General features: G+C 36.7%; 1 protein-coding gene across 7 annotated transcripts in view; it reads right to left on the reverse strand.

Moving 5' to 3' along the window:
- Nucleotides 1-2,002: 2,002 nt before the first annotated feature.
- Nucleotides 2,003-18,832, reverse strand: part of TM9SF3 (transmembrane 9 superfamily member 3) — a 76,702-nt gene continuing 59,872 nt past the window's right edge. For 2 of the 7 annotated variants that reach the window (XM_089897960.1, XM_089897962.1), the window contains 3 exons: nucleotides 18,364-18,483; nucleotides 18,161-18,237; nucleotides 2,003-6,169 (listed from right to left, as the gene is read on the reverse strand). In XM_089897960.1, coding sequence (XP_089754086.1) covers nucleotides 6,102-6,169; nucleotides 18,161-18,237; nucleotides 18,364-18,483 — 265 coding nt within the window. In that variant the 3' untranslated portion in view covers nucleotides 2,003-6,101. The remainder of the gene's footprint in view (nucleotides 6,170-18,160; nucleotides 18,238-18,363; nucleotides 18,484-18,832) is intronic. The other 5 variants (XM_089897961.1, XM_022569207.2, XM_089897963.1 and 2 more) reach the window with 4 other exon arrangements.

The following is an 18,832-nucleotide window of genomic DNA, read 5'->3' on the forward strand; positions in this document are numbered from 1 at the left end:
ACTCCACAGAGGCCACTTTCTCCTCCTTGTGCCTGTCCAGGTTACTATACACCACCTTCTCCAAGGCACGGAGCAGAACCTCCAGGGTAAAGCGGGCACTCTCATTCGCTGGTTCATTTCTTAGTTTACATTAACTGACCACTGAGAGGTACTTTGAGTTTTAAAAATATTTAATAGTTACAATTTTTAGCAGCTGTTGAAAACCTTCTGTGGCCCTCTGAAACCTCTACCCAAGCCCGTGAGGGTGGCACATCAGGTCCTCCATCCACCACCAGGCCGTCCTTCCACATGGATTCCAGCCTTGGCTCTTGCCACCTCCATCTCTCCACTCCTGTTGCATTAAACACCTTGCAGTCATCCTAACAGGGCCTTGCTGCTTCACACCTCCATGTCTTTGCCGGGGACAACTTCCTAACCACACAGCCTGCATCTTCATGCCACCATTACTGCAGCTACCACACCTATGACATTTACCTATTTATGTCTATCCTACCCTTCTGGGTCTCTAGCCTGCAGCGGACCTGTCTGACCAACTCCAACTTGGTAAGTGCCTTCCACGTCTTACTCTCTAGACCCTCTCTTCCCTTCAGTGACCTCCAAGGTTAAGTCCCATAATCTTAGTGGCTTAGACTGAGCCACTAAGAACTGCAACATTGGCCAGTTTAAATGACTGACATCAAGTTCTCCCTATAACCATGTCCTCCATTTTTAAAATTTGAAACTCCTATCACTTTAAGCATGCAACACTTTGAAAATAACTTTAAAAACGTTTGTAGACTACATTACCACCGTTGACTCCATGTGTCCCAATGCAAGCTTATTCCCTCCCCCTTTTCTAATGTTAAACTGTAGATTAGCTATTTAATAAAAGTTCTCACTTTGAAATCCAGAAGGTGGTTGAATAGCAGATTCCTTTATACTCCTAGTCTTCCAATCAGACAAAAAAGTGTTCACTAAAGAGATCAAAAGTAACTCAAATTTGCACCAATATAACTACTTGGCTAACAGGAATTGCCAAGTATAATATGTGTCAACTGAGTCTGGTAATAAAATCAAGGGGAGAAAAGAACCAAGGAGGTTGACAATAATTTAAGTAACTAGTTAAAACCGAAGAAGAAAAAAAAGTACAAATAGACCTGGAGAAACTAACCACTAATTTTGATGTAGTACAATAAAAATAATCCCTTCCGTTGGTATAGAACACTCATTTCTGATACGGTCTCTATGACAATATTTCCAATATTATCTCCTCCATAGGCTGGAGAGGTGACATCCCCATTTTACAGTTACACCAGTCAAGACAATAGGACACTAATTTTGATTACTTCTGGGCTAAAAATAAGAAACTCTTTAGCTGCTCTATCCCTATAAAACGTAGCTGTCTACCCTATCAGCTTCACAGGATGTTGTGAGAAAACATATGTGAAACTGTCGTGAAACAGTAATAAGTACTAGACAAATGCAATGCATTACCAATCAGAAGAATGACAGGCATAGGGGTAGTGGGGTTTGAATGCAGGAGTCAGAGTTTGTATATAAAGAAAGTCAAAGGAATGATAATAAAAATCATTTCTTAAAAAGACAAACCTTGTTCATTGTGCCATTCTTTCCATTTTCTGTACTTTTTTTTTCTTCAAAATATAAAGCTGGGGAAAAAAACCAAATCTCAAATTTTAAATCCTTTGTTTCAGGGGTCAGCCCACTATGGCCCACCGGCTGTTTTGGTTGTTTTATTGGAACACAGCCATGCTCATTAGTTGATATACTTTCTCCCATGGCTGTTGTGCTACAATGGTAGAGCAGTTGTTACGGAGACTGTACGACTCTCAAAGCCTCAAATATTTCCTATCGGGCTCTTTACAGAAAGTTTGCTGACCCCTGCTTTATTTAATTGTGGAAAGCTGTTAGTAATCTCTTCATATGCGTGCCAATAATAATAGGTTATCCCTTATGCTTGGTTCACCTGTTTCAAAAAGGAAAGAAATAAAGCATCCAAGGGAAGAACATTTGACTTTTTATTACTTTTTAAAAATCCAACTTCAGTTAGATTAACAGACGAGATTAGAACTTCAAATGTGATACATTATACTGCACTGGATTTCTATTACTAAAAAGCCAGTTGGAATATGGCCTACACAAATCACGGGTGGGTACAAAAATGGAAGTAATCATTGAGCATTAACTGTTTCCTTTCAACTCTGTCACCGATTGTCTGTACTCTGTGGGGATTTATAGATTCATGTTTGACACAGTTGAAAATCCCAAGTGGGACTGCTTTTCCAAAGATACTCTGTCGTCCTTCAAATAGAATGCCATGTTATTTCCTCCCTGCCTAAGCTCTTACTTGTAATGTTTATAACTTTCAAATGACCTAAACTGATGAATTACAGTTAACACACAGAATGCTGCTTTATCAGTCAATTATTAGCAAGACTCGTTCACCAGTACTTCAAGGTAAACATTCTTCACAACAGTTTATTTCCATCTCCTAATACAGTGAAACAAGAACTTATAACTTTAAGTGAAACTTAAAACTTTACTTTTGTCTTTGCACAATTCTGCCTACAGTTCCAAAGAGAATGTCAAATTAGATGGCTTTTAGAAAATGCTCATAGGAAAGAACAAGAGTTATTCCTCATAATGAATTTAAATTTTATAAAATTTCTGCAGCTATGTCAACTTTCTGAACTACCCTACCTCTAAATCTAGTCTATTTCTATACACACTTCCAAACAATCTTTATAAATTTTCACTTCTCTGATCTCCTTAACATCTCGACTGCTAAAATATAGCTTCATAAGTATGCAATTTTTATGAAGATATAAAACATTAATGAATACTTGTGTTCTCATATGTCACTACTCCTATTTATTACGTGTTCCAATAAATCAACAGAATGAAGCACTAAGACACGCTGAAATCTAAACTTAAAACCCAGATGGAACTGCAGTGTATAGATTACAAATAGGCTTTTCTTTCCCAGAATTCATATACAGAAGCCCTTCGGTATATAGCTTTTCCTGAACAAATGACATTAATACATTTTTTTCTTTTTTACATTTGTAAAAATTCAGGAAATCTTAAAATAATATTTATTTGCAAGACGTTTGGCATAAGGTGATCAATAAACATTTAGGAAACAAAAGCTCTATCGAAATGAATACAATTTGTGGATAAACCCTGAATAAGTGGCTTTTGGAAGAACTGGAATTTGCAGCAGCCGCCTTTAGAAAGAGGGCCATCCACTCGCAACGGAAAACACTCAAGCATACCGTTCACTAGGTTCAGAAATCACCACAATATAATGAATTCTAAGGGCGTGGGGCTCAATTTATGGGCAAACTCAGCACAATCTACGAGCCCAACATGATATACTAAAGAATGCTTTACCACCCTTGCAGCCATTACACTTCCACCTTATCCTACTCTTGTACTAGGATATATGTATTAACAATGTCACTTACTAATGTACCTAAATTTCAGGAGAAGCGTGCTTACGGATACAAATCCCCAGTTTCTGAGAGTGTTCAAAGCATCAGCTGATAAGTTGAGCAAATGTTAACAAATGAAAGACAACTAGCATTTATGGAGTGGAAAAGCCCTACCCTTTAATTAACTTAAATAACATATTTTTACCATTCTACAACTGAGAGCTAGGGAGCTAAACTATTTGTGGATTACATCTTCTTCAAGAGACACACACACACACACCCAGCCCCTCTAGGAAGCCATAAACCAAAACCTATTTTTTAAAGGACTTTTCAAGGTGACTTAAATTCGTTTTAATGGAGCTCTTAATGTATGTGGAAATTAGAAAATTATTTTTCAGTGAAGATTCCAAAGGACTTTAAATACAGATCAATTTAGTAAAAGAATTGGTGTACCTGAAAGCAGCTAAACCACTCATTCTTTAAAACCCCTACACCTTACTTGCAAGATTCATGAGAAACAAATTTCATTTTATTAAGACAAAAGCTTGCCACCCAATTTACAATCTATCAGACTCTATGTTCTTATAAGTACTTTACACGTAGTTTAAAATTTACATAATATAAACCATTAAGTACTGACTTTTAGTTCAAGATCTTAAAGGAAGGTGTGAGAAGAAAGAGAAAATGGAGGAACCAGTAGATTACACTTAATATTTTGGTTTGAAGAAGAGGATTTACCTACAGCTTTTGATCAAATTTCTGTTTGTTCATGTCAGCCATACTTAAGTAGTAAGAAATCAAATTTTTCACCCTTTATAGTCCTTACATGCTACATTATAGGATGCAGTCTCTTAATTTATAGAAACATATTTTGTAATGAAAACACCTTACGTAACTCTGAATGGCATGAGTTTCACATTAAGGTTTAAATTACAGCTGTTTTGAGTCTTTCTAAAAATACCAATATACAGTATTGTTTTAGGTGGTCATTTGCATAGCAAACTATTAAACTAGAAACTCAATGGTTCTAGGAAAACTTCACATTATGGATCGTTCCAGAAAGATGTATTCAAAATTAAAATTACTTCTCTTAGAAAACTATAACCTTTATTTGCTCATCCCCTAGTGAGCTAACCACTTTTATCCATCCCCACCTTACATGGTACACCAACCTGAACAGATTTTGTGCCACAATTTCATTCCAAGGGCTTCTCATTCACTTTGTGACTGTACTGGATAATCTAGATGTACGCAAGTTTGGGGATTTTAAAGTAATTGTCCCCTGTATTAGAAAAGCATGGTTTATAGTATAGTAAAAAATTTGCATTCAGTAATTGCCTTTTGAAAAAGACATCTTCAAATTGCAAACACATGTATTTTCACAAAACAATTTGGTCAGGAAGTTTTATTTTAACATTCTAAAGCAGTAACGCTTTAGATGTTACTTAAGTGCCCCAGACAGGATTAACAAAATTAAATGTTTCTAAATTACAAATTTAGCTCCTGTAGGAGTCTCAGGAAAAAAACAAACAATCCCCCCTCCCAAAAGAAGTATGAACACACACATTTTGAAGAAACCCCAATGTTTCATGCAGTGGTAGGCAAGATGTAAAAAGCCACCCAAATTCACACATTTCTACACCAATCATATCAGAAAAAAGTACTCCGTAGTCAATCTGTACATCCAAATACATTTGGGAATCTACACCTACGTTACATTATTTAATGTTATATACATTTATTACCCACCCCCCTTGTTTTTAATAATTTCTTATGTAAAACCTTCATTCAAACCCCAAAAAGATGTAAGACTAACTTGGGGGGAGGGGGCAGATAATCACTTTAGACATTCAGTTAAAATGTAGTTTATCTAAATCACAAAATGTTTAATAAAAACAAATATCTCCTCCATTTAATACTTTGCTTTCTAACTGTACAGTAAATCGCATTGTAGAGAGTACACCTCTATCTTCAGACTGTATCTTCTTTGGATGGAATTAAGATGTAATTGGATAGTTTTAGGATAAATAAATGGGAAGTTGGTCCAACTAAGATGACAGCAGATATATTACACGCAGGATTTAATATTTTTAAATTCTCTCTGTAAAAAAAAAAAAGGATGCAGTTGAATTGGAAAAAAAAAAAAAAGGCAGGTCAAAAAAGAACCCAGGTTCAATATATAAAAATGTCCCACAATAAGTTGACGATGGCAGTAAAAATAAGAGAAAAAATTAATCTTTCTGGAACATCATTTTTCAATAACATAGAAACACTAGTGCCAGGAAGATTTCTATTCATGTAATTTTAGCATCCAAGTTTCCCTCTATTTATTTTATTGGAACAAATGCTTTAAATAAACTATTTGTCCTCTTCACTGAAGAGAGCTGGTCTATTTCATCTTTAATGAGCTAGTTTTTGGGAAGATTAGCCATGTACTGTAGTAATGCCTACTGCATAAAATCCAAGCATTTGCTGTGAACAGTTGGAGAAAGCAGTCAGTTAAGAACCTAGGATCAATGGAAATAGATGTTACTTTAAGCCATCCACGAAAGAGAGACCCACAAAGTACCCAGTGTTAAAGCCCAAATCTCTTCTTGCGCTTTTTTTGCTGTGCAAGTTCCACCCCTGTGAAAGAGAAATTGATCCAAAGTTCCAGGTTTTCTTGGGTCTTTAGTCAATTTTCACATTAGTATAGATTTTTCGGACAAAGGCACTTGTTCCCATGTAACCAATTGCTCCTGTAAAGATAAAATAAGATGTTTTGAAACAAATACATACAGAGCAGTATCCATCATTTACAAACACTAAATGCTCTCTGCTCTGTAAAGGTATTATTTTTCCAAGATAACATCTTTTGTTAGTATTCTCTCTGAACTTATTAAAATAGTGTCATTTGTTCTGCAAATCACCTGTTACTGTAATACACCAAGTCTGACCTGATGTAATGTTTGTATAATTAAATATCAATTAATACATGAAATTATGAACTATATGAATTTAAATAATCTCTTATAAAGAATAATTTCTTTTTTTTGTTTGTTAAATGAAAAAAACATGTTTTTCTAAAATTTAAGCATAGATTATTCTAGATCATTAAAACAACATTAACATGTTCCCCAAACCATATGATACCTTATGGATAATTCAGTAAGAAGTGACTGGGGATTCTCTCAGGGAAGGACTGAGAACCACAACCAAGTGCCATTTGAAGCTCTAGAGAGGAGGCTTCTTTTTTTTTTTTTTGCAGTACGCGGGCCTCTCACTGTTGTGGCCTCTCCCGTTGCGGAGCACAGGCTCCGGAAACGCAGGCCCAGTGGCCATGGCTCACAGGCCCAGCCGCTCCGTGGCATGTGGGATCTTCCCGGATCGGGGCAAGAACCCGTGTCCCCTGAATCGGCAGGCGGACTCTCAACCACTGCGCCACCAGGGAAGCCCTGAGGCTTCTTTTTTTATGTTTAAATTGTAGAGGCTATGTGATTGGTAGAAAGGCAGGCATTTGAGGGCATGCATAAGAGAGACAGGTAAGTAGATCACGAGTTTTTGAATAATTAGCTTCAAATGGGACCCAAAACACCAGAGAACACGGGTGTTTTTGTCTGTTTTGTTAATTAAGTTTCTGCCTCCTGGGCCTAAAAAAGTACTTGGCACATGATAAGATACTCAATAAATATTTGTTGAATGAATGAATGAACTGTATAGTTCTTTAGAGCAAGTAGTAAGGGATCTTTAAAACGAGACAGTTGGTCATTCATATCATAGAGAAGATTCTCCACTGGATTTAGGAATTTACCATCTAAGCCCATTATTCAAAGTCTAAAAGTATATCTTCCATGAGTTAACGATACATACATATACACCTAATTGTCCACCTTTGAACTGACTTTTATTTGCCCAACTGGTGTATGCAAGGAAAAAATAAGTCTCTTCTGCCTTTACGTATGTAAACTGTACCTCAAAGGAACCAAATGGCTGATAAAAGGAAGTTTCTCCTTAGAGAAGTATCCTAGCTAATAAATATAAAAGGAACAACAGAACGAGAATATTATAACCACTAATGACTTATTTGAGCTAGGCAATAATTATCAATGGCTGCTAACCTCACAGAGACAACCAGACATTAAGGGCCTCCTTATGAAAGTTCACAAACCACCTGCTAAGTATTCTTGGACAAGTATTAATATTCTTGAGTATGATTAAGTCTGTAGCTGTAACTACCACTTTACAGAAAATATGGGGGGGAAGAAGTACATAGAGAAGCATTAAATAACACCTTAGGGATATAATCAGCAAAATCCAGAGTGTGAAAAACTCTACAGGAATTAAAACAAACCAACCCAAACCCAAGTTTCTTAAATAATTGCAAGGGAAAAGAGAGCAAACTGGATCTTGATGCAAACAAACTGTATTAAAAGAGAAATGAGGATGTGTGGGGCAAATTTGAACACTAAGTGAATATTTGAGCATATTAATAAATTATACTTATATATTGAATATATACTGAAATAATTTTATATATTATATAACTGCATTCTTCCATATTATAGTTATATAATAATTACAGTATACAAACATTGCACATTTTATACACACACACATACACACACACACACTGAAATATTTACAGCTGAAATAACATGAGGTCCAAGATTCACGTCAGAAAAAAAGCATGGTAAGGTGGGACTATAAATAAGACAAGATTGGCTACCAGCTGATAATTACTGATGTGTTGGTACATGGCGACTCACTACATATATATTACTGTTCCTCTTTTTGTATATATTTGAAAATTCCCCATTATTAAATATTGAAAATATTTTTAAAAACCCACCCAAACAAAGCAAACCTATTTTTGCAATGAATAGACATTTATTTTTTAATATGAAATAATTATACTACACTTGAAAATAGTGATAATTCACTTTGAAATAATTATATACAAGTCCTTACAAGGTAAGAGAAAATACCATTCAATTTTATAAAAATAAACCTGAATTCTTATAAAAATATCTATAAAATTTTAAGTAGAATCAAAAACTTAACTGGCATAATACAACACTAGTCCAATAACCAAATCCAGTTTTCCAGACTTACAAAACCTTGTTCCATTTTGAGCAGAGGTACGCTTAAAAGCAAAACAGTGTCAACCTAGAGTATCATTTTTCCTAATCTTATGAGTATCTCAAGAATAAGCTTATAAACATATGGCTTTATAAAAGGAAGATATTGAATATGCACTCTAGAAAAGTAAATGTCTTGGGAATAATACACTTTAAAACTTAATTTCCTTAAAACTAAAATGCTATGCTCAAAATATAAAGTCTACAACAATATCTAATTATTTCCCACCTTATAATTATTTATTTTTCCTACATTAAAAAAAATCTAATATTTTTCTTTCAATTACTGACTGAAAAAGCATTTTTAGCAACATAACCTGATGCGTATGTATAACTTTTGTATTATGACATTTTAATCATTTCCACTGTGAAATGTTTCCCCTCCCCCCAAAACACCAATTAACACTGAAGGCATACAAACCCTTTAAAGAATAAATGTTGGGACATTGCCAGAACAGCAGGGAACTGTAAATGTGCCAAGACTGTTAGGCAGTAAGATGAAATTTCAACAGGAAATGCGTTCAAAAACTTTAGCTAACTTAATTCCATTTTCTTTGTAAATGTCAAGATATTACCTCTCCAGGTCTTCCTTATATCATATTATAGAAAGATTCAAGAAAAAAGTAACCTTCTGCATAATCCCATGACTCCATACCTCATTGATTGCTGGTGATAATCAAGAAAGATTTCAGAGGAGGAACCAAGATGGCAGAGTAGAAGGACGTGCTCTCACTCCCTCTTGCGAGAACACCAGAATCACAACTAGCTGCTGGACAATCATCGACAGGAAGACACTGGAACTCACCAAAAAAGATACCCCACATCCAAAGACAAAGGAGAAGCCACAATGAGACGGTAGGAGGGGCGCAATCACAGTAAAATCAAATCCCATAACTGCTGCGTGGGTGACTCACAGACTGGAGGACACTTATACCACAGAAGTCCACCCGCTGGAGTGAAGGTTCTGAGCCCCACATCAGGCTTCCCAACCTGGGGGTCCGGCAACAGGAGGCGGAATTCCTAGAGAATCAGACTGCGAAGCCTAGTGGGATTTGACAGCAGGACTTCCGACAGGACTGGGGGAAACAGAGACTCCACTCTTGGAGGGCACACACAAAGTACTGTGTGCACTAGGACCCAGGGGTAGGAGCAGTGACCCCAGGGGAGACTGAACCAGACCTACTTGCTAGTGTTGGAGGGTCTCCTGCAGAGGTGGGGGGTGGCTGTGGCTCACCGTGGGGAAAAGGACACTGGCAGCAGAAGTTCTGGGAAGTGCTCCTTGGCGTGAGCCCTCCCAGAGTCTGTCATTAGCCCCACCAAAGAGCCCAGGTAGGCTCCAGTGCTGGGCTGCCTCAGGCCAAACAACCAACAGGGAGGGAACCCAGCCCCGCCCATCAACAGTCAAGCAGATTAAAGTTTTACTGAGCTCTGCCCACCAGAGCAACAGTCAGCTCTACCCATCACCAGTCCCTCCCAACAGGAAACTTAAACAAACCTCTTAGATACCCTCATCCACCAGAAGGCAGACAGCAGAAGCAAGAAGAACTACAATACTGCAGCCTGTGGAACAAAAACCACATTCACAGAAAGACAGACAAGATGAAAAGGCAGAGGGCTATGTACCAGATGAAGGAACAAGATAAAACCCCAGAAAAACAACTAAATGAAGTGGAGACAGGCAACCTTCCAGAAAAAGAATTCAGAATAATGATAGTGAAGATGATCCAGGACCTCGGAAAAAGAATGGAGGCAAAGATCGAGAAGATGCAAGAAATGTTAACAAAGACCTAGAAGAATTAAAGAACAAACAAACAGAGACGAACAATACAATAACTGAAATGAAAACTACACTAGAAGGAATCAAGAGCAGAATAACTGAGGCAGAAGAATGGATAAGCTACCTGGAACACAGAATTGTGGGATTCACTGCTGTGGAACAGAATAAAGAAAAAAGGATGAAAAGAAATGAAGACAGCCTAAGAGACCTCTGGGACAACATTAAACACAACAACATTCGCATTATAGGGGTCCCAGAAGGAGAAGAGAGAGAGGAAGGACCAGAGAAAATATTTGAAGAGACTATAGTTGAAAATTCCCTAACATGGCAAAGAAAATAGCCACCCAAGTCCAGGAAGCGCAGAGTCCCATACAGGATAAACCCAAGGAGAAACATGCCAAGACACATAGTAATCAAACTGACAAAAATTAAAGACAAAGAAAAATTCCTGAAAGCAACAAGGGAAAAATGACAAATAACATACAAGGGAACTCCCATAAGGTTAACAGCTGATTTCTCAGCAGAAACTCTACAAGCCAGAAGGGAGTGGCATGATATACTTAAAGTGATGAAAGGGAAGAACCTACAACCAAGATGACTCTACCAGGCAGGATCTCATTCAGATTTGCTGGAGAAATCAAAAGTTTTACAGACAAGCAAAAGCTAAGAGAATTCAGCACCACCAAACCAGCTCTACAACAAATGCTAAAGGAACTTCTCTAAGTGGGAAACACAAGAGAAGAAAAGGAACTACAAAAAACAAACCCAAAACAATTAAGAAAATGGTCACAGGAACATACATATTGATAATTACCTTAAACGTGAATGGGTTAAATGCTCCAACCAAAAGACACAGGCTTGCTGAATGGATACAAAAGCAAGACCCAGGGCTTCCCTGGTGCCGCAGTGGTTGAGAGTCTCCCTGCTGATGCAGGGAACGTGGGTTCGTGCCCCGGTTCGGGAAGATCCCACATGCCACGGAGCGGCTGGGCCCGTGAGCCATGGCTGCTGAGCCTGCGCGTCCGGAGCCTGCGCTCCGCAGCAGAAGAGGCCACAACAGTGAGAGGCCCGCGTACCACAAAAAAAACCCAAAAAACAAGACCCATATATATGCTGTCTACAAGAGACCCACTTCAGACCTAGGGACACATACAGACTGAAAGTGAGGGGGTGGAAAAAGATATTCCATGCAAAAGGAAATGAAAAAAGGCTGGAGTAGCAATATTCTTATGAGATAAAATAGACTTTAAAATAAAGAGTGTTACAAGAGACAAGGAAGGACACTACATAATGATCAAGGGATCAATCCAAGAAGAAGATATAACAATTATAAATATATATGCACCCAACATAGGAGCACCTCAATACATACGGCAACTGCTAACAGCTCTAAAAGAGGAAATCGACAGTAACACAATAATACTGTGGGACTTTAACACCTCACTTACACCAATGGACAGATCATCCAAAGTGAAAATAAATAAGGAAACAGAAGCTTTAAATGAAACAACAGACCAGATAGATTTAATTGATATTTACAGGACATTCCATCCAAAAACAGCAGATTACACTTTCTTCTCAAGTGCGCACGGAACACTCTCCAGGATAGATCACATCTTGGGTCACAAATCAAGCCCCAGTAAATTTAAGAAAATTGAAATCATATCAAGCATCTTTTCTGACCACAACTCTATGAGATTAGAAATGAATTACAGGGGAAAAAACGTGAAAAACACAAAACACATGGAGGCTAAACAATACCTTACTAAATAACCAAGAGATCACTGAAGAAATCAAAGAGGAAATCAAAAAATACCTAGAGACAAATGACAATGAAAACACGATGATCCAAAACCTATGGGATGCAGCAAAAGCAGTTCTAAGAGGGAAGTTGATAGCTATACAAGCCTACCTCAAGAAACAAGAAAAATCTCAAATAAACAATCTAACCTTACACCTAAAGGAACCAGAAAAAGAAGAACAAACAAAACCCAAAGTTAGCAGAAGGAAAGAAATCATAAAGATCAGAGCAGAAATAAATGAAATAGAAAAAAAGAAAACAATAGCAAAGATCAATAAAACTAAAGGCTGGTTCTTTGAGAAGATAAACAAAATTGATAAACCATTAGCCAGACTCATCAAGAAAAAGAGGGAGAGGACTCAAATCAGTAAAATTAGAAATAAAAAAGGAGAAGTTACGACACTGCAGAAATATAAAGCATCCTAAGAGACTACTAAAACAAACCCTATGCCAATAAAATGGACAACCTGGAAGAAATGGGCAAACTCTTAGAGGGGTATAACCTTCCAAGACTGAACCAGGAAGCAATAGAAAATATGAACAGACCAATCACAAGTAATGAAATTGAAACTGTGATTAAAAATCTTCCAACAAACAAAAGTCCAGGACCAGATGGCTTCACAGGTGAATTCTATCAAACATTTAGAGAAGAGCTAACACCCATCCTTCTCGAACTCTTCCAAAAAATTGCAGAGGAAGGAACACTCCCAAACTCATTCTAATGAGGCCACCATCACCCTGATACCAAAACCAGACAAAGATACTACAAAAAAAGAAAATTACAGACCAGTATCACTGATGAATATAGATGCAAAAATCCTCAACAAAATACTAGCAAACAGAATCCAACAACACATTAAAAGGATCATACACCATGATCAAGTGGGATTTATCCCAGGGATGCAAGGATTCTTCAATATATGCAAATCAATCAATGTAATACACCATATTAACAAATTGAAGAATAAAAACCATATGATCATCTCAATAGATGCAGAAAAAGCTTTTGACAAAATTCAACACCCATTTATGATAAAAACTCTCCAGAAAGTGGGCAGAGAGGCAACCTACCGCAACATAACAAAGGCCATATACGACAAACCCACAGCAAACATCATTCTCAATGGTGAAAAACTGAAACCATTTCCTCTAAGATCAGGAACAAGACAAGGAAGTCCACTCTCACCACTATTATTCAACACAGTTTTGGAAGTCCTAGCCATGGCAATCAGAGAAGAAAAAGAAATAAAAGGAATACAAATTGGAAAAGAAGTAGTAAAACTGTCACTGTCTGCAGATGACATGATACTATACATAGAGAATCCTAAAAATGCTACCAGAAAACTACTAGAGCTAATCAATGAATCTGGTAAAGTTGCAGGATACAAAATTAATGTACAGAAATCTCTTGCATTCCTATACACTAGTGATGAAAAATGTGAAACAGAAATTAAGGAAACACTCCCATTTACCATTGCAACAAAAAGAATAAAATACCTAGGAATAAACCTACCTAGGGAGACAAAACACCTATATGCAGAAAACTAGAAGACACTGATGAAAGAAATTAAAGATGATACCAGCAGATGGAGAGACATACTTACCATGTTCTTGGATTGGAAGAAACAATACTGTGAAAATGACTATACTACCCAAAGCAATCTACAGATTCAATGCAATCCCTATCAAATTATCAATGGTATTTTTTACGGAACTAGAACAAAAATTCTTGAAATTTATATGGAGACACAGAAGACCCTGAATAGCCAAAGCAGTCTTGAATAGCCAAAGCAGTCTTGAGGGGAAAAAAATGGAGCTGGAGGAATCAGACTCCCTGCTTCAGACTATAATACAAAGCTACAGCAATCAAGACAATATGGTACTGGCACAAAAACAGAAACATAGATCAATGGAACAAGGGAGAAAGCCCAGAGATAAACCCACGCACCTATGGTCAACTAATCTATGACAAAGGAGGCAAGGATATATAATGGAGAAAAGACAGTCTCTTCAATAAGTGGTGCTGGGAAAACTGGACAGCTACATGTAAAAGAATGAAATTAGAACACTCCCTAACACCATACACAAAAATAAACTCAAAATGGATTCGAGACCTAAACGTAAGACCAGACATTATAAAACTCTTAGAGGAAAACATAGGAAGAACACTCTTTGGCATAAATCAGAGCAAGATCTTTTTTGATTCACCTCCTAGAGTAATGGAAATAAAAACAAAAATAAACAAATGGGACCTAAAGAAATTTAAAAGCTTTTGTACAGCAAAGGAAACCATAAACAAGACGAAAAGAGAACCCTCAGAATGGGAGAAAATATTTGCAAACGAATCAACGGACAAACGATTAATCTCCAAAATATATAAACAGCTCAATTAGCTCAATATTAAGGAAACAAACCACCGAATCCAAAAATGGGCAGAAGACCGAAATAGACATTTCTCCAAAGAAGGCATACAGATGGCCAAGAAGCACATGAAAAGCTGCTCAACATCACTAATTATTACAGAAATGTAAATCAAAACTACAATGAGGTATCACCTCACACTGCTCAGAATGGGCTTCATCAGAAAATCTACAAATAACAAATGCTGGAGAGGGTGTGGAGAAAAGGGAACCCTCTTGCAATGGTGGTGGGAATGTAAATTGATACAGCCACTATGGAGAACAGTATGGAGGTTCCTTAAAAAACTAAAAATAGAATTACCATATGATCCAGCAATCCCACTACTGGGCATACACCCAGAGAAAACCGTAATTCAAAAAGTCACATGCACCTCAATGTTCATTGCAGCACTATTTACAATAGCCAGGTCATGGAAGCAACCTAAATGCCCACTGACAGACGCATAGATAAAGAGGTTGTGGTACATATATACAATGGAGTATTACTCAGCCATAAAAAGGAACCAAACTGAGTCATTTGTGGAGACGTGGATGGATCTAGAGACTGTCATACAGAGTGAAGTAAGTCAGAAAGAGAAAAACGTATATCGTATATTAATGCACATATGTGGAATCTAGAAAAATGGGACAGATGAACCAGTTTGTAGGGCAAAAGTTGAGACACAGATGTAGAGAACAAACGTATGGACACCAAGGGGGGAAAGGCGCGGGGGGGGGGTGGGGATGGTAGTGTGCTGAATTGGGCTATTGGGATTGACATGTATACACTGATGTGTATAAAATTGATGACTAATAAGAACCTGCTGTATAAAAAAATAAATTAAATTAAATTAGAAAATTTTAAAAAAATGAAAGATCTCATTAAATAACGAGGAGTTCGGGGAACAATATTCTGAAGGAAGGATGGCCAATAATACTAAACGAAATTTTTGATTGTCAAGGGATACACAGGATGTTCCCATATAACACAAATCCAGACTTAGCTTTCAGTTCCTATTCAACTTTCTCTCAAATTTGGTTAACTAATTATCACAAGGAAAGGTTATCACAGCAGCTATAAATAAAATGTGTAACTATAATATAGAGAACTGTCTTCCCTTATAGCTGGTGAAATTAGTTTTACTACTTTACAGTCAGTGTCATTTGTATATGTGTGTACACAGTGGTCACATACATGGTATATACGAACAGATTCTTTTTTTTTTAACTTTTATTTTATATTGGAGTATAGTTGATTTACAATGTTGTGCTAGTTTCAGTAGTACAGCAAAGTGATTTAGTTATACATATACATATATCTATTCTTTTGCAGATTCTTTTCCCATAAAGGCTATTACAGAGTATTGAGTAGAGTTCCCTGTGCTATATACAGTAGGTCCTTGTTGATTATTTTATATCTAGTAGTGTGTATATGTTAATCCCAACCTCCTAATTTATCCCTCCCCTCCATCTCTTTCCCCTTTGGTAACCGTAAGTTTGTTTTCTAAATCTGTGGGTCTGTTTCTGTTTTGTAAATAAGTTCATTTGTATCATTTTTTAGATTCCACATGTAAGTGATATTATATGATATTTTTCTTTCTCTGTCTGACTTACTTCACCTTGTATGATAATCTCTAGGTCCATCCATGTTGCCGCAAAAGGCATTATTTCACTCTTTTTTATGGCTGAGTATAGATTCTTTTTTTTTAATTATCATGTAATATTATATTAGTTTAAGGTAGACATCATAATGATTTGATATATGTATGTATTGCAAAATGATCACTCAATAAATTTAGTTAACATCCATTACCTTACAAAGTTTCAAAGGTTTTTTTCTTGTGATAAGAACTTTTAAGACCACTCTCTTAACAGCTTACAAATGTAAAACACAATATTCTTAAATCTAATCACCTTACTGTACATTACATCCCCAGAAGTTATTCATCTTATAATTGGAAGTTTGGACCTTTTGACCACCTTCATCTCTGGCAACTACCGTTCTGCAGAACAGATTCCTCTGATGAAAGAAGAAAGCAACCTTGGTACCCTAAAGAGGCCCACAAATGTCATACCAGGACCCAGGTTTTAACAAGATAATTCTGTTTTCCTTATTCTATTGCCCATCCTATAGCTAAAGGCAGAATTACCAAAAAATAAAAATAAAAAAGTGTGTGTGTGGGTTAGTTCTGAATTATACACTATCTGGAAACGTCTCCAGAGTTATTATTCATTAAGCCTTACATCATTCCTATGAGGTAACTAGGGAATTAGCTTCATTTATTGGGTAAAAACCTGAACCAGAAAAAAACTGAGCTGCTTGTACATTTTCCCTTAAGATACCTCTGCCAGGACTCAGTGTCATGAAATTGCTCTGAGGTGAAAACACATGGTGTAGAAACCCAAAGAATCTACAGAAACAAAGACACAACCCCAGAAGAGAAGGACAGCCCAAGACGCTTGGCCCTCCTCAACCCCGTAACAGCAGCAGCCGGCACTCACTGAGCATCTGCCATCCACCTGATGTTTACCCACAGTCAATCACTGACTCCTCATCAAAACCCTGCAAGGTAGGTATTACTACTGTTTTGCAAATGAGAATGTTGAGGAAGAAAGGTTAAATAATTTGGCCACAGTAACAGGGCTATTAAGTAGGGGCAATACGATTCACAACCAGGACTAATTGGTCCCCCAAAGTCTAGCTCTTCCCAGAAATTCTCCACCGTGTCTCCCATGTAACTGGCTATCTCTTAACACGTAATAACAGACCTGCATTACACTTGGTGCTTTACACACATGACACTATCACAAATAACTACTCTGAAAGCTATGCCCATTTTATAGATTAGAAAATGAGATTTAGAAAGGTTGATACGCCTTCCCATGGCCACAAAAAACAGTGAGCGGCAGCATGGAGATTTAATCCAGGTCTCTCAGGCTTTTCAGTCCATGTTTTTCCATTTTTCATGCTGCTTCCAAAAGTTCTTTCTTTGTTTTCTAGTTATTTCACACATACTAGAGACTCTATTATTGGTGATAACTATCACCTCTTCCATCTAAGGGAAGATTGTGATAGACCTATGAAACAGTGGTATTATCCTCATTTTACAGAGGCTTGGAGAGCTTAGGGAACTGGATCAAGGTATAGAACCACAGATGGCACAGCCAGAACTTAAGCCCAGTCTACAGACACCCAAGCGTGTACTGGTAACCAGTCAACTGTGCTGCCTCCTGGACACTGCTACCTCCATGAACGGTGGAACAGAAACTTCCAAACAAAAACCATTCAGCCAAACCTTAACCTGTTTACATAATAATCTTTTCCAAAGAATCTAAACTAAACAAACAAACAAAAACAACAATTCTCAACATGAATAAGAAACTAATTGTGGTATGGAAAATAAAAATAGTGCTATACAGAATTACTAAAAACAGGAAAGTAAAAAAGAAATCAATGAGGTAGTAAATTAGATTTTGAGGAATAGTCAAAAGAACTGAAATCAGATGCTTGAGTTTATTTTGGTATTCCTGATCAAACAACAGAAAGTAGTTTCTTAATTTCCAATTACTGTATTTTTCTGATTCAGAAACACTCAAAGATTTACTCATGATGTTCCAGGAAGTTCAGAACTTACCACACATTATCCCTAAGGCTGTGCTAAATACCGCCATATATCCAAAGTAAAATGATGTCTGAAATAAGCCATACATCCTGAAATAAAACCAAAAAATTATATATAGTATATCCATTTTTACTTTAGACATAAGGCCTAAATTCTAGTATTTAAATGACAAACTTAGCTTCTAAAATACAAAATGAAAAAATGTCTCCACTTACTTTGTTTTGAAAAAATAGTAGTAAAAGGAATACATGTAAACATAAATTGCAGTTGATGCAGCAGAGAGAAAACTTGTCCATTGCCTGAAGAAAAAAAGTAACCCTTTTGAATGGATGGCACTGAAAGATTTTAAAGCAAAGACTTTTATAAAAATATCCTTTAAGATTCTGTATATTTAAAAACAAATGCATGTACAAATGTACAATGGCATTTAAATATATCAACGAGGAGAAAGCCTAAGAATTGGAAGGAGAGATCCTAAATTTTGTCAAATTTACTATTATAAATGACCCTAAATAAACCATTTCCTTTTTCAGACCTGTCTCCTAGTGTTTAAACTAATGACCCTCATTAATACCAACAAAAATTTTTTTGACTGATATTATTTTTCCTCTAAAATCACCAACATTTTTATAATTGAAAAAAAAATCCCTATACTATCTTAAGGAGGAAAATTTCTATACAGAT

This window comes from Delphinapterus leucas, chromosome 16 (genome assembly GCF_059928025.1).
Source record: "Delphinapterus leucas isolate spDelLeu-1000000601 "Yukka" chromosome 16, BTC_Dleu_Yukka2, whole genome shotgun sequence".
NCBI classification, from domain to species: domain Eukaryota; kingdom Metazoa; phylum Chordata; class Mammalia; order Artiodactyla; family Monodontidae; genus Delphinapterus; species Delphinapterus leucas.